A 16,956-nucleotide genomic window follows, 5' to 3' on the forward strand; every position below is an offset into this window, starting at 1 on the left:
TGTTTTCTGAGAGCACAAAGAAGCTGTGTTCCAGAGATAGCTAAGGTTGTACCTTGTACTTCAGCTGAACTTTAAGAATCATCCAAGTGGTACTGGTTTTGAAGGCATGAAGGGGTCATGAAGAGCAGCTGAGGCTTGGCACTGTGTGAGTCCAGGGAAAGCCATTGGTAAACGTGCAGCCTCAGTTACAGTTGGCAGCCCAGGACTGAAAAGGGGTCATGCAAAGAAGATTTCACCTCATTGATGCTGGTCTATTCTTAATCACCCAGAGCCACATGGCTGAAGCTTGGTGCTGTGAAGAAAGCCTGTGAGAGGCTATTGGTGAAACCTAGTTGCAGTGGAAAATTCCAGTGAATCAGAGATGCCAGTACCATGGGATGAACACCAAGAACACCAGCAGCAGTGGAATGGAGTCAACCAGGGGGCTTAGAGTGCTACAGAGGGCAGAGCTGGAGATGTGACCAAAGCCCTTTAAAGGAGCCCAGATCATGTGTGGATCTCAGACATTGGAACAAGAAGCTGTAATGTTGAAGTTGTCTTGGAGATCCCAAGATATTTGAGATGCCAAAGTCCTGGGATACCTGCCGAGGAGAGCTGCTGATAGGGAGTGGAACTGGCCAAGGAGAACTGTGCTATAGTCAACAAAGCAGAAAGGAGTTAGACATCAGACATGGAGATGTTTGTCCAGCTGGTTTTGGTTTTGCTTTGGTACAGTATTTCCTCACCATGAAGTTTTTGGATGTTGGAGGTCTGTGATCTGCTTTTTTATTTTTATTTTATAGGTATTACAGTTAAGAGACTGCATGAATTGCCAAAGAAATTTTGAACTTTGGACTTTTAACATTGTTGAGACTGTTATAGACTATGGGACTTGCGAAGTTGGGCTGAATGTATTTTGTATTATGCTATGGCTAGGTATGGCCACTATAGACTCAGGTGTTTGAACAAACATATAGGGCCAGGAAGTGGAATGTGGAGGTTTGAATATGCTTGACCCAAGGAGTGGGACTATTAGGAGTGGCCTTATTGGAGGGAGTGTGTCACTATGGGGGTGGGATTTGAGAGAGCTTCATCCTAACTACCTGTAAGTCATCCCTAATTAAATGTCCATTTTAAGAGTTGCCTTGGTCATGGTGTCTCTTTACAGCAATGGAAACCCTAATTAAGACAGTGCCTCTTTATTACATTTCATCACAGTGTGAATTCTTGACCCTATGCACTTGTCCAAAAGCTCTAGTGGTAGGCAAGAGTGGGAAAGACTAGTGGTAGCATTAATGGTAGCTTCCACTGCTATGTCAGAAGTCACCATTCTGTTTTTATGTACTACTTTAAGCAACTCCACTTGTCTAATGATGAACAGTTCATGGTGCTCATGATTACTACATCCCTTCCAAAGATCCTCATGTCAGGAAGCTCACCATGCTGGCTGCTTTTCCTTCTGGGAAAATTTAGGTAAAAGTTCCTAACCATCTCAGCAACAAAAACCACATGGTCCAAACTCCCATATGGCCACAGCTTCCCTTCTTTATATGAATGGGTGTTTTGCCTTGGAAGAGCAGAAAGGGCTCTTAATCATCAGCCATCTCTTCAGCCCTTATTCAATTTTTAGAAAAATTAATGGGAAATTTTGCAGGTTTGTCAAACTAAGTCTTTTTATCTCAGCACATCCAATATCAGACTAATAAGACATCACTACTGCTAGAATACTAAAGTATGATAAGTTAAAAATCAGGACATGGGTATTACCCTCAGGGGTTCAAAGCCACAGACATACCAGCAATCAGAACACAGTATTAGAACATCACACTTGAAGGAGATTCAAAGTATCAGAAAAACAGAAGAGTTGAAAAATAAAGAAAGAAGAAAGCACAATTCTACAGGTGAGCACCTGGGATGAAACTTCAATGCAAAGTCTTAATTTACTAAAGGATGATACATTTTTTTCCAGATAGAAGAAATAACAAACCAATACATATGACTACCATTTATTGTCATCTGTAGGCACACTGATAAATATTTTACATTATTTCTTTTCATTTAGTCCCTATAAAAAAGCCCCAGTATTTAGATTTTAGAGAAGTTAGGTAACTCCAAGAATCACTCAAATACTCAGGACTTAGAAAACATTGTTCTATGTGCATAGCCATCTTAATCACAGCAGCTGTAATCATCTGCAAAGGGCCCTTAAGTCAGACCTGCCAATGTTCCCTCCAGCTGGAAAGTGTCATTAGACCTTCACCTGAGATTTCAGCCACGCCCAGCTATGCCACTACCCTAGCTATATGTAATTCTACTCAGTTGCACATAGTATAGAAGGTATAGCTAAACTTTCAACATTGTAAAAAGATGTTATCGTCTATAAAGTTTATACTCAAGAAACATACAATCACATTAAAGGAAGTTAGGGAGGGGATCAATATTTTTTTAAGTAAGTTTTCGATTTTGTTTTGAACTACATTCTAGGCCAGTCATGGCAAGCATGGGCTGTGGCTGAACACACTTGCTGAGAATATTAACGGTGGAAGTTTAAGTCAAGAAGGATGAGGGATTTATGAGGAAGTCATCAACTACACTGCAATGACACTTTTTAGTGATGTAGCTATTTTGTTTGTTTTGTTCCACATGATAATAGGCCTATACTTGGATAGAACTGTTACTTTGTCCTGTTGTTGGTAACCTAACTGGAGTGAGCAGTCATTTACTTCTCTCAGGAAAAGTTGACACATACAAAAATATTAGATACCAGTATGGGATCATGTAAATAAAAATTCCGGGACTTACAAGGGGTGGTATCATAACCATGCTAGCCTGGAGTCCCAACACTTGGGATGCTCAAGCAAGATGATCATCAGGCTTGAGGTCAGTAAAGTTGAGGCCAGTCTGAACTACATAGTCAGACCCTATTGCCAAACCAAACCCCTAAATCTCAGGGCTGTTATTACACCACATATATACTATGCAAAGCAGAGATGGAGAATGTGGCATGATACACAGAATCCCAAAATTCTGTGTATGTATCAGAATTACCACATGGACTATGTATAAATAACAATGCCTATGGACTAGTTCTGAAGATTCTACTTTAAGAAGTGAAAGACTGGCATAATATTTATTAATAAAAAGTGAGCTTACGCATATTTCCTGAGTTGGGAAATTATATGGCATAGGTTCATAACCAGTGTTAATGTATTTACAGATATATTGTACATTTTGTAACAGAACATTCTGAGAAACAAATCATTAGTCTATACTGCTTCTGTGCAAACATTACAGTGTGAATACTAAGAAACAATGACAATTACTAGAAGGCTCAGGAAACATCTTGGAATACATTAAAGCCTTTTTTTTTTTTTTGAGTCATGGTCTTAACTACTTTGTCTGGGTTAGACTCAAACCTGTGTGCTCAAATAACCCACTAGTTTCAGCTTCCCTGAATATTATTAGTGCTACAGGCATGTGTACCTGTCTTTGGCTGGGCTGGAGACCAGGTCCCACACATGCTAGTTAGGTGTTCTACTTGAATCCATATCTCTTTAATAGCTTTTGTGGTTTTAGAACACTTTTAATTACCAAGACTAGTACTTAAGCCCAGATTTTCCCATAAGAAATCCTTTAAAAATGGGAAATGAAATCAAAGAGCACAGGAAAGACAATGTGTTGTGAAACCTGGATCCAAAAAGTAGGACAAACAGCTAGAGAAGTAAAAACTTAGGAAGATATTTAAATGTCACACTTCACTACTGAGAGTCTAGTTCACTAAGATTTATTACAAAGTTATAAAGACACTGATTTCTAAACTTGGCCTGGTGACACACACTTATAATCCAAGAACTTCAGAAGCTGAGACAAGAAGATACTGATTTATGTAGCCTAGGCTACATAGTGAGACCCTGTCTCAAAAACAAACACATCACTGTATTGGCAGTTTACACTCCGTCTTGCTTCCTACCAGAAGCATCTTAAAGGAGAAAAGATTTATTCTGGTTTCTACCTTCAGGGGCTATCAGTTCACCACTGCAGGGAATGCATGATGGCTAAAGTGGGCCGATCTATGTTGGGAGTAAAGAGGGGCAGAGAGTGAGGCAAAAGTTCCTCAGATGTTTGGTGACTAATAAGAGAGCAAGCTTGGGCTAGAAGTAGGGCTGGACTATGACTGAAAGACCTATCCCCAGTGACCCACATCTGCTCCAAAGGTTCCACAACCTCCTAACAACACTGCCACTAGCTGGGGACAAGGTATTGACAGGACAGGAGTCTGTATGTGTGTGTGAGGGGCAGGGGACAGGGTAAGGAGATTTCAAATTCAAACCATAATGATGCCTATTTGTATATTTTCACATGCTGTGCACTCAGTATACATTCAAAGAAAAGGAACTAAATGAAGTTTAACACATGAATGTTATCCCCTTCCATTGTAACTTTGGTTTTTGTTTGAAACATGGTCTTATGTAGTCCAGACTGGATTGCTCTTAATGCTGTTGCCACCACATCCTATATGCTGGTATTGCAGGCATGTGTTATCATGCCTAGCTTTTGAAAATAAAATCCCCCAATCCTACCCTGAGAATTGAGTCCAAGGCTTCATATGTGACAGACAAATGCTCTACAACTAAGCTACACTCCTAGCCCATGCATTTTTATTAACTTGGCTCCATGACACCACTATACACTGGGTGTGTATGTATCTGTTTCTGTCTCTCTTTTTTTTGAAGACTTATTTATGTATTTTATGTAATGAGTGCTCTATATACATATATGCCTGCATGCCAGAAGAGGGCATCAGATCTCAATATGTAGTTGGTGAGAATTGAACTCAGGACCTCTGAAGAACAGCTAGTGCTTTTAGCCACTGAGCTCTCTCTCCGGGCCCTCTGTATCTTAATTTACCTATTTATTCTGACATTTTTCTCTAAGACAAACCACACCCACACACATCCACCCTCACTCATACCAGGCAGGCCTGCAAACAATGGCAATCTTCTTTCTCAGAGTCCCAAGTGTATATTCTTTATATTTGTAAATTCATAATTCTTCTAACTGAAAATGTCTACATGCCAATGACTAAATTTTAACACCTCTTTTATTTTTTGTGTATACGCTCTATATTGATAATTTCATAATTCTCCCAACTGAAAATAATGGCTACAACCCAATAACTATAAATTTTAACTCTCTAATTCATCCCTTTCTTAGAAACATAATTTTTATGTTAGATGTTTACTCTAACATTTCTAACAGATATTTTAAATTAGACATATTAAAAACATCTGATATTTTCCCCTCACAAGATCAACTCTGGCAAATCTCTTGCATTTTTGTTCTGTGGTGCTGAGGACGAAGCCCAGGATCTCAAGACCCCAGATTGTGCATTGTACCACTGCCCTGCATCCCGGGGTCATTTCTTTGACATCTATTCAACTTGTCTTTGGTAACAACTTCAATACTCCATAATTTAGACCAAAAATTCTGTAACCATGTTCAATTCTTCTTTTTCCTTCAGTCTACACCTAATATATTATTAACAAATGCTCATAGCTAAACATCAAAAATATTTCCAGAAGTTGATGGCTATTCAGAACCTCCATGGCTGTCATTTTAGTCTGAGCTATCATCATCTCTTACCCCATTTATGCAATAGCTTCTAACTTCCTGCTCCTACCCTCGTTTCCACCTAGTCTACACTCTACACAACAGCCACAGTCTTTAAAAATCTAACAAGACAGTTTCATTGCTCCGCTTCAAAACCTTCAGATGGTAACTCACCCATTTCACTGCAGAAAAAAGTAGTAGTAGTAGTGGTAGTAGTGGTAGTGGTAGTAGTGGTAGTAGTGGTAGTAGTGGTAGTGGTAGTGGTGGTAGTGGTGGTAGTGGTAGTGGTAGTAGTGGTAGTAGTGGTAGTGGTAGTGGTGGTAGTGGTGGTAGTGGTAGTGGTAGTAGTAGTACTAACAACCTTCACAGTTTACAAAGTCCTACATGCTGCGTCCTAGACTGAAACACCATCTAGGACTTCCTACCCACTCTGGCTCATTCCCCACTATTCTAGAGTTCCCTGCTAATCCTGGAATGTGTGAACAGAGCACTCTAATCACAGGGTCTTTGCAATGACCATTTACTCTATTTGCAAAAGCTTTCTTCCTGGTAAAACTCTGCACATAATCCCATTCGCATGCATCAACAGAATGGTCATCAAGTCAAATCCCTGAACCAGGTATGGTGAGGCTCACTACCATCTTTATACAAGCAAAGTGCCGACAAGTTATGGATCCAGGTTGCTGTGAGCTACACAGGGATACCCAGTTTCATTCAACAACAAAGTCAAGTTACCTAGGACAATAGGAACTACTTCATTATAACTATTTTCTAGCTACTCTCTATTTTCCCTTTCCCCAATTCTCCTTATCCTATTATTGGAAATAGCCATTACTAGCAAGCATATTACATATTTATCACCTACCTTCTCAATTCCTTAATCCATCAGAATGTAAGAACTAAAAGGAACTTTCTATTTCGTCCACTAAAATTTTTCTAATGAACAAAACAGAACCTTGAACAGGTTGGCAATGAATAATTACCAAATTAATATGTTTATAACAGACCCTTAGGAGTCCACTACGAGACTCTTCTGACAGCAGAAACAAACTTATGAGAATTTCATAGACTTCTTTGTCAAAATAAACCATCACTAGCACTCTGGATAATGATAAACCATCACTAGCACTCTGGATAATGATAAACCATCACTAGCACTCTGGATAATGATTTATTAGTAACCCAAATTCTACACTCATTCAAAAATACAGCCAATGAATGAATCCAAGCAGTTAATATTCTCTTCAACAATGTTGCTACTCCAGTAAAACAAGATAAAAGTCCTCAACACAGCACACATGACCAAGCACAACTTCCCCAACAGTTCAGAAAACTTCCTCTGCTCAAAAAGACTCAATTTCAAACTAACCTAATTCAGTACCTGAAGAGAAGCAGAGTTTTCCCTCATTACTTAAATAATGTTCGTAAATAAAACTTAGAATGCACATTACAATGATAATCATCACCACAGAAAAGTTGATTCATGAATTATAAGTGGGAAAAGGATTGTAAGTGGGAAAAAGTAGACCCTGTTAAGGGGGAGGCAGGTGCCTTGTTCCTATGCAAAGATCAAGGTTTCAATAAACAAGCAGGACTCATCACAGTAATAGCTGTTAACGTCGTGTCCCATAGTGTTAGCCCAAAGTTTGAAACTGTCTATGCAAAGCACTATAAATCTGAAACTCGCGTGACTAAGAATTAAAGCATTTCATTTCAATTACTGCAACTTCAAACAAGACGACTCATTCCATTTACACCGCTGGGTTTTTTTTTTAACTTTTGGTATAATACACATAGCCACTAAGTAATATAGAAACGTTTTCAAAGCAAGAAAACTTACCAAATAATCTTAAGCTTCCCACGGGAAAGTTTGAAAAAGCACCTACGGAACCACTCAACAAGCATCACCCGCCACGGAACTTACTGTCTGGCTGACGCAGAGTCTGATATGGATATTGGAAACCTGTCTTTTGGGGGCAATTGTGCACTGGCTATAGTATGAACTGTCTGTTACCCATTACAATTCCCAGCTTGTTTTTCAGCCCACCTGAGCACACACAAACTCAGAAGCCAGTCAACAGTAACGGTGCTTTCTTATCAGAAGTACAAGGAAGTCCCCGGCAGGAAGCTGCAAGAAAGGTGCTCATCACCCCGCGCGGCTACGGCCAGGTCGGGGCCAAGCAGTGCTCGCCAGTTCCCGGCCTTACCTCAGGAGTCCGCTCCGGTGGCTTCTTCCTCAGTGCCTGCCGAGCGCCGGGATCCACGGGCGAGTTCATGTCCGCAGCCACACGCTCCTTAGCCTGCGTCTAACTGCCCATTTTCCTGACTCGGGTGTGCGCCAGCCCTACCGGGAGGGAAATGAGAACTGTCGCAGGGTCCAAACTCAAGCAAACAAGTCTTCGCAACGCCCGCCCAGGGCCTCAGCCCACGCGCGACTGGCCAGAAAGACGCCTGCGCGGGGGCGAGGGAGGGCGAGAGCGCATGCGCACAACGCATATACTAACGCCCGCCTAGCCGTGATGTAAAGAGTTGGGCGTGGAGGGAGCGGGGAATGAGCAGCTTGGCTTTCGTCGCGAGAGTCGGTCTCAGGATTGTAGTTTCCGCATACCCAGCTTCCGGTTGAAGTTCCGGAAGTGCTACGAGGGCTTCGCCAAAAATAGACTATGGGGCAGAGTTGTGGGCAAGGTGCTCTGGCTAGCGCCCGAGTCCGGAAGCCGTGGGGCTCTTATGGCCCCGCGGAAGTCGAGGCTGCCATTCAGCAGGCTGGGAAGCCCACGCACCACTGTGCAAGCCACGGATCCACTCGCGCACTCAGCCGACTGCTCCCTTGCGGCGTATTCGACGCGACTTTGAAAAGCAAAAACAAACCACGAAATCGCTAGTGAAAGCTGCCTCCAAAAAACCAAAGTGTTTTGAAGACTAGAGATATAGTTCAAAGGATAGCCTGCTGGCCTACCATGCGCCAGAGTTTCCTGGACCTGATGATGGATGTTGCCTCAGCAGCTGTGTGCAGAATTTTAGGATCTTCCTTTAAAGGGTTTATGATCAAAAAGCATCAGGTGGACTAAGGAACTCCTGATAACTTTCCTATCAGTCCCTTAGTCCACCTGAGGCTTTTGAGTCATAAAAGCTGTCAGAATCCTTGACGCTTCTGAGATCAACATACTAAGCTCTTTTAGTATTTAGCACTTTGAGACTGTTGGGGAACCGACCTGCAGGTGAAATCTTATATCCCAGAAGTTCCTTTTTCTGTCCTATAAAACCCACAAGCTCTCTGTAACATCTGTGCAGCCTCCACTTCCGTGGAGAAACTGCTGTCACGTGTTCTGATTAAAGGACAAAACTTCTGTGGAGGTAGAGCTGCACTTTTATTTCCACTTGCCTCCATTAGTCCTGATCTAACACCCTTGACTAAAGTTCTGTGGGTAGTGAGAGTGAGTGGGTGGGGGCTGCTTTAACCTAAGCAGTGACAGAGCAAACCTCTTAGCCTCTTCTTCCTTCAGGCAGCTAGGTTTAAAGTTGCCTGGAGCCAAGGGATTAGTGTTTTTGTATTGAATTCTACATTCTAGTTTCTTTTCCTAACAAAATAAAAACAGCTTCGGTTTCTTGTTCTTTGGTGAGAAAAGCTGCAAAACCTGAGTATCAGTTATTACTCCTGTTGTGATAAAAGTAACCCTAGAGGGTTTATTTTGGTCCACAGATTGAGCTGGAAGTAATAGGAGGCTGTCAATCACTGGACATGAGTGCTGGGAACTGAACTCTGGTCCTCTCCAAGTGCACCACTTGTTCTTAAACCACAGAGACATCTCCACAGCCCATTGTTTTTGTTTTTGTTTTTAAACTTTTGTGTGTGGCATGTGGCACTGTGCTCATGGAAGATGTCTTACAGAAGAGCATGTTTTTCTTTCACCATCTGGGTCCTGGGAATCAAACTCAGATTATCTTGGTAGCAAGTGCCTTTTCCTGCTATGCCATGGTGGCAGGGCTGTCAAGTGGCTGTTCATTTTGCCCACAGTCGGTAATAGCACATTATGAATGCTCTTACTTAGCTGGCCTTTTAATTCAGTCCAGTACCCCAGGCCCATGAGACAGAAGAGTGAGTTTTTCCTAACTTCATTACCCCAATCTAGAAGTTTCCTCACAGACATGCCCAGAGATTTATCTCCTTGGGGGATTCTAGATTCTGTCAAATTGACTATCAGTGTTAACCATCGCAGGCTATTTCAACAGTAAAGGCTAATTCCAGAATCCATCATCATTTTGGGAAAGTTATTTTGCACTGTTCTTATCAGAGCATAGGTGGGCCCCACTAGTCACACCATTCCTTGTGAACCTCCACCTTCTGGCATTTCATTTACACAGAATTTTAAAAACTGACGGCTGTGACCACATCTAGGTACATCATAGTATTTTCAGGAGTAACAGCCAACTAGGAAACTTAGTGTCTTATGATTATACATGTTTTCCAATAATGATTCACAGTACCTTTCTCTGGCAAGGTAAGAATCTCCAATAAAAACAACAGGAGAGTTCAGGCTGTAACATTGCAGACTAATGACAGTGCTGTATTTTCCGTTGGACCCTGGGGCTTACCCAAACTTGAAGTTTACAACATTCTATTAGCACATCTTTTCTGAGGTTAGGGCACAAAAGCTGGTACGGTCCAGCCACTACAAATATAAATTGTGAAAAAAAAATACATGGTACTTGTGCTGGTTAAGTTTTCTGTCAACTGATACATGCTAAGGTCTTTTGGGAAGAGAACCTCAATTGAGAAAATGCCTCCATCAGACTGAAGTGTAAGCAAGTCTGTGGGGAGCATTTCCTTGATTAATGATTGAGGTGGAACACTCAGCCCATTGGGGGTTGGCAAGTGCTCCTCAGTCCTTTAAGCAAGCTAACATAGCAAGCCAGTCTCTGCTTCAGTTCCTGCCTCCAGCTTTCTGCTCTGTGTGAGTTCCTCCCTTGACTTCCCTGTAAAAGGAAAGCCAAACCTTTTCCTCCTCAGGTTGCTTCTGCTCAGTGTTCCATCACAGCAATAGAAACAAATGACCTGTTTCACTTTTATATAATGTATATTTTAAAAGTTTTATATATAGTATATAAACTAAATCTCAAAAGTCACTCCCCCAAAGATTAATGTTCAGTATCATCTTAATATATTTTAAAGTTTATTTTGTGTGCATTGATATTTTGCCTGCATGCATGTCTATTTGAGGGTGCCAGGTCCTCTAAAACTGGAGTAATAGACAGTTGTGAGCTACCACGTGTGTGCTGGGGATTGAACTCCTGTCCTCTTAAGAGCAGCCGCCAGTGCTCTTAAATGCTGAGCCATCTCTCCAGTCCCTCATCTTAAAATTCTGAAAGAAGGGGGAAAAATAAACCTTGATCATTATAAACTTGAACTTTGCAGGCAATCAGACTGGAATTTAACTTTTAGTTAGGAAAGAAAGTTGTTTCTCAGTATTGAGGACCCAATTCCAGGCAAGCATTCTACTCTTGTTATGAACTCACCCCTGACACTATTTAATGTATCTCTGAACATCAGTTTGTACATCTGTATGGAAACAGTGGGCTTTCAGGGTTTTCAACATGAGTTAAATCATGTGAATCACTTAGTATGTTGTCACCACAATCCAAACAAAAATAATTTTATTTCTTCTGGAAAATGATTTCTCTAAAACACACGTTCATGTTTGAATAATCTGGATAGTTTTAATGTAATTAAAAATTCTTAATAAGGAATATAAAATCTGATAGATTATTTTAAATTTATATTATTTTCCCCATTTACTTTTCTAAATTTATATTATTTATTGTTATTTTATGTGTATGAATGTTGTACCTGCATTATGTGCACTATGTACGTATCCGGTGCCCCGGGAGGCCAGAAGGCATCAGATTCCCCAAAACAAGTTAAAGATGGTTGCAAACCATGTGGGTGCTGGGAATAAAACTCAAGTGCTTTTAACTGAACCATCTCTCAAGCCCTTGATGGTTTATTTTGAAAAGTATCTTGAGTCAACTTAGGTCCAATTACAAACAAACAGAAAACAATAAACCTCTGCTGGCAGCCTGCTAAAGCTAGTTACCTTTATGCAAACTCTGCTAGTTTAGCTACCCCCCCCCCCCCAGAAGTTTCAAATGGAAATTACTAACAGCCAGGCTTGCCTAATAATTTGTAGACATGACAAGTTTATGCACCGGATAAGCTGCAACTTCCCAGTCCTCACTGGCCTTCAGTTCGGGCTTGGTCTCACCTTACTCTAGGCCTCCTTCCACACAGAAAAGCACAGATAAGCAGTGTGTGTGTGTGGGGGGGGGGGAGGATTTGGGGTAGCCAGATGCCAGGGACACAAGAGGTTCCCAGGACCCAACAGGGAGGACATTAGCCAAAATACCCAACAAAGGGGAGAGAGAACCTGTAGAGTTCTCTCCAATGGATAGGCATGGCCCCCAGTTGAGGGATGGGGTCACCCACCCACCTCAAAAATAATAATCTAGAACTCCTCCTGTCAAAGGGAAATGCAGTGAGCAGAAACTGAAGGAAAGGCCATCCAGAGACTGCTCCACCTAGGGAACTATCCCATCTGCTGACACCAAACCCAGACACTATTGCTGATATCAAGAAGTACTTACTGACAGGAGGCCAGTATAGCTGTCCTGAGATGCTCTGCCAGAGCCAGACCAATACAGATGTGAATGTTCACAGCCAAACACTGGACTGAGCACAGGGACCCCAATGGGGAAGTTAGGGCAAGGACTGTAAGAGCTGGAGGTTTGCAACCTCATAGGAAGAACAAGGATATCAACCAACCAGACCCCCCAAAGCTCCCAGGGACTAAATCACCAACCACAGAGTACAAAGGAGGTACCCACAGTTCCAGCTGGATATGTAGCAGAGGATGGCCTTATCTGGCACCACTGGTAGATCCCCTTGGTCCTGTAGAGGCTAGATGACCCAGGATAGGGGAACACTAGGCCACTGAGGCAGGAATGGGTGGGTGGGGGAGGACCCTCATAGAGGAAGGGGGGAGGGAGGAGGGGATAGGGAGCTTGTGGAGGGGAAACTGAGAAGGGGGATAACATTTGAAATGTAAATAAATAACCAATAAAAACAAAAACAAAACTTTGGATATTGTTACTACCTGTCACCCCAAATAGCTAGGAAAACTTTCTGGTCTAAGAGACAAGAAAGTCTGTCTTTACAGGAGACTGTATAACTTTAGATAACCAGATTAAATCTTCTGTATCTTACTCAGTTTCTCATAGCAAAATCAGTCTTCCATACTAATTAGGAATTTTACATTTCTGAAAGTTTATACAAACAGTTCATAAAAAACTGATCCTTACTTTTCACCACTTTAAAACAGCACTCTTTTCTTTAAATATATATAAAACTGATACAGGTAATTAATCTATGACACTGCCTTCTGGTCTAGTGCTGCCTCAAGGCTTAACTCAGCTCAATTCAACCTAACTTAAGGAAGACAGCCTTCCAACAAACCTAGCCAGGGTTATATGACTGCTGCAGAGCTGGTGCCACAGATGCATAGACAGCTGAGTCCCACATGACAGCAAGAGGACACACTTCCTCAGAGTTACATCCTAAACCGGAGAGCAAAGCAACGCCAAACACCAAACCAACAGTCCATGTTGTTGTACCTGTTTAATTGTGTATTTAATGGTTATTTGGTTTGTTGTTGTTTTTTGTATTTTTTGTTTGTTTGTTTACAAGACAGGGTTTCTTTGTGTAGCCTTCTCTGTCCTGGAACTAGCTTTATAGATCAGATTGGCTTCGAACTCTGCGATCTGCCTGCCTCTACTTTACCATAGCCCAACTCATGGTCATTTGTTTTAAATAGAATGTTCTTAAATAGTATTACATGGTGACCTCTTGGTTTGGGTTGGTTGGGTTTGGACTTAAAATTTCAATTTATCATTAGGAGTGGAGTTGGGTATATGAATGAATATACCATGGTATTTTGGACACTAAAATTACAATTATAAGAGCATATATTAAAAATTATCTGGGGGACTGGAGAGATGGCTCAGAGGTTAAGAACACTGGCTATTCTTCCAGAGATCCTGTGTTCAATTCCCAGCAACCACATGGTGGCTCACAACCATGTATAATGAGATCTAGTGCCCTTTTCTGGCCTGCAGACATATATGCACTGTGTACATAATAAATAAATCTTTTAAAAAATTCTCTGAACATTATATGGTAATTATTCAGATTACCTGATAAAGGGGAGCAGCCAAAAAGTCTTGGCATTTGGCTAAATATTTAACAATCATTATTTTACTTAACTCTTACAATCTAATGAAATATTAACAGATTCTATCAATATAGAAAGATCACATGCTCATCAATCTAGGTTGTCTGATATTCAAAGTTCAAAATATGCCCCATTAACATATGAAAGAAACACAAACATTACCCATCAAATTGACATGAGTGTTTATTGCACAAATTTCCCCTAGAACTGGGAGGTTATTATAATACAGGTGTACATTTGAGAAATGTATTCAGAACAACAAACAAGTATGTACATTTTATATATTCATCATCTAAATAACTTAAGAGAAAGCAGAACATTCTCATAAGACAGCTACCGGATGTAGGCATTATGCAAATTGTTTTTAGTGATCATCTGCACTGTGTGCCAATTCCAACAAAATGAAATCTGTAGTAGTATGTTTATTGCACTTAATATTTTCAAATTCAAAATTAAGACATATTAATAAATGCAAGATATTTAAAATCAAATCAATTAGTTAACATATACAGAAAATTAGTTTTAATCCTATAATATAAAAGATCCCTTTTTAATTTCCTGTAACAATGAACAGGTATTTTTAATATGTAGCACATATTTGTCTGTACCATTAAGTAGTTGAAAATTATTTTAAACAGGCCAAAACTCTCTTCACATTTATCACAGCCACACTGTAGAGAAGTAGCAGCTCATTCTTTGGGCTTTGAATAAGTAAAGAATATGATGATAAAAGTATCACAAACTCAAGAATCCTATAAGGACTAGTGAGTTTTTAAGAAACTATAGCCTTTCCAGCAAAGCTGAGTTTTGAGAATATTAGGTGCACAAGCCATTCACTTATTAAAGACTAGAATTACTAAGTAGTAATGAGAGATTTCAAATAGAACTATGAAAAGTTCCATGTTCAAGAAAACATCCCAAAACATTATCTACCAGCTACATATTATTCTGACCCACAATCAAAAAACAATGTACAATGGCCCATAGCGGCACTTTCCCATATTCTAAATTCTAACAAAAATCTACTCACTGAATTTCAACAGAATACAACAGAACAATTCCACTAACAAATGAGTTACAAGAACATAATAAAACAAAAAAACCCCAAAACCCCCACATCGATCAAAAAAGTCTTTGGCACCAAGTCATCCATGGGAGACCCAGGTACTAACTGGAACCAACTAACAGAATAAGGGCCAACTGTGGATACCCTACATTTTGGGTTTATGTTCTATTAAAACATTCTAGTTATTCTTTTCTAGTTGGAATTCTCTTCAACACACATAAAGAACAAGGTAAATGTAACCAGACACAAAAATTCAAGATTCTGAAGACTACAAACCACAGAAAAATTTCATTAATTACTGAAAAATTTAAACAGTAAGAATGAATGTGTTGAAATAAAAGTATTCAGTGACTGAACAGTGGGCAGGGTTGTTGGGGGGGGGGTTATGTTCTTGTTTTCCTTTTCTTTCTTCCGTCCTTTCTTTTTTGAGCTAAACAATTTAGAATTAGTCAATGGAAACAGAAACCAGCTTTAGTTCTAGCATTATGTGTATCTTAGCCCACACAAGCAGAGAGTACTCAAGTAAACTGAGGTAGTAGAGTGTATTGAAAACATGATCTACCCACCTTTTTATTTACATTACTTACAAGAGTTTGGTTCCTTATTAGCCTTTCTTACAAGCAACAATCTACATATATACAAAGATGATGACAAATGATAAGTGGAAAGCTTTGAAAAGCAATCGACATTTGAAAGAAAGGAACACTTAAAGAATAATTTTTAAAGTTATTACTTCTACAAGTATAAATTGAGGATTGTTAGGAAATATTCTGCTCATATGGGTTTATAATGGTTGATACTGAAGTTTGTGGCCACCTGAGCATATTTTTAAAATACAGTATTTTTGCCATTGCTTTGGTGCACTTTTTAATCTTAATTTTTATTTATTAAATTAATATGTAAATATCAATAAGAATTAGCTTATTCTTAGAAAACAAATGGTAAAAAGTAGTATTCTTAGGGAATCTACAACCTGTAGCCTCAAAAAGACTGGCTTTAAATATATTTTAGAATGTGTGAAACAGAAAAATCGTCAGAAGGTAGTATTTCAACATTATATACAATACTAGATGAAAAAATATTTTTTTAAAAAGGCATGTTTATCAATATTGTATTTCTACCCCTGCTTTTAAAAAAAATAGATACATATGTACACTTGGGATGAGTACATGACATCTTCACTCATTCCGAGTTTCTCATAATTAACAGTTTTTAAAAAAATATTTAAATAACAAGAAATTAGTTGATCTGAATTGCAAAACAACAAACAAACCAAGGTCTTGTAGATTTCTATACCATAGAAATAAAAATTAAAAATCAGTGAAATGAAGATTTCTGACATTTGATCATGAGACAACTATTGCTATTCATGAGTTGTGACAACATTTTAGAGTTTGCATGAAATTCCTGGATATTCACAGAAATTCCTAAGTTACACTTTGGCTTTTGCAAATTCCACCCCTCCACATACCCCCAATTATTTTGATTTAGTTTCACTTGGTTGAAAAATCTACCATCACCCAGATGTCCAGTTAAAAATAAAAAGTCATCTGGTCTATACAGACTGCAGTGCAACAGAGCATGCAGGCATAATACATTCACCCAGAAGCATAATACAAAACAAACACAGCACAGAACAGCAACAGCTCCATAGATACACACTGCGCCTGTCTTGTTGATTTCTATTCAACTTTAAACCAAAGTTATCCTCTAGACATGCTAAAGGAGTATCTGAGCAACATATGGAGAGTGGGTGCTTGCTACAGCAGCCAGAAGAGGAAGGTCACTGGATTCGATCCTGAAAAAGGAGAAGAAAACTCAGTTCAGGCTTTCTGTAGTCACACTATGAATCTTAGAGGCAATAGTCACTTCTACACTACCAGTGCACCTCAGCACTCCAGTGTTTATCCTGCACACAAAAGGGCAAGGAGCTAAAAGATAACAACCCCTGGAAATTTTCACTAACAGGGCACCACAGATTCAAATGAATGGAAGTTTCTAAATGCAAAGGCAATCAAA

General features: G+C 39.8%; 2 protein-coding genes across 11 annotated transcripts in view; both read right to left on the minus strand.

Moving 5' to 3' along the window:
- Rapgef6 (Rap guanine nucleotide exchange factor 6) overlaps positions 1–8,026 on the minus strand; it is a 169,422-nt gene extending 161,396 nt beyond the window's left edge. For all 7 annotated transcript variants that reach the window (XM_034507065.2, XM_076936834.1, XM_034507064.2 and 4 more), the window contains exon 1: positions 7,797–8,026. In XM_034507065.2, the coding sequence (XP_034362956.1) occupies positions 7,797–7,865 (69 nt within the window). In that variant the 5' untranslated portion in view covers positions 7,866–8,026. The remainder of the gene's footprint in view (positions 1–7,796) is intronic.
- Positions 8,027–14,036: 6,010 nt separating this feature from the next.
- The window catches only part of Fnip1 (folliculin interacting protein 1), a 66,381-nt gene continuing 63,461 nt past the window's right edge, over positions 14,037–16,956 (minus strand). For all 4 annotated transcript variants that reach the window (XM_076936840.1, XM_034507067.2, XM_034507066.2 and 1 more), the window contains one exon: positions 14,037–16,735. In XM_076936840.1, coding sequence (XP_076792955.1) covers positions 16,657–16,735 — 79 coding nt within the window. In that variant the 3' untranslated portion in view covers positions 14,037–16,656. The remainder of the gene's footprint in view (positions 16,736–16,956) is intronic.

Source organism: Arvicanthis niloticus, chromosome 6 (assembly GCF_011762505.2).
Source record: "Arvicanthis niloticus isolate mArvNil1 chromosome 6, mArvNil1.pat.X, whole genome shotgun sequence".
Taxonomy (NCBI): domain Eukaryota; kingdom Metazoa; phylum Chordata; class Mammalia; order Rodentia; family Muridae; genus Arvicanthis; species Arvicanthis niloticus.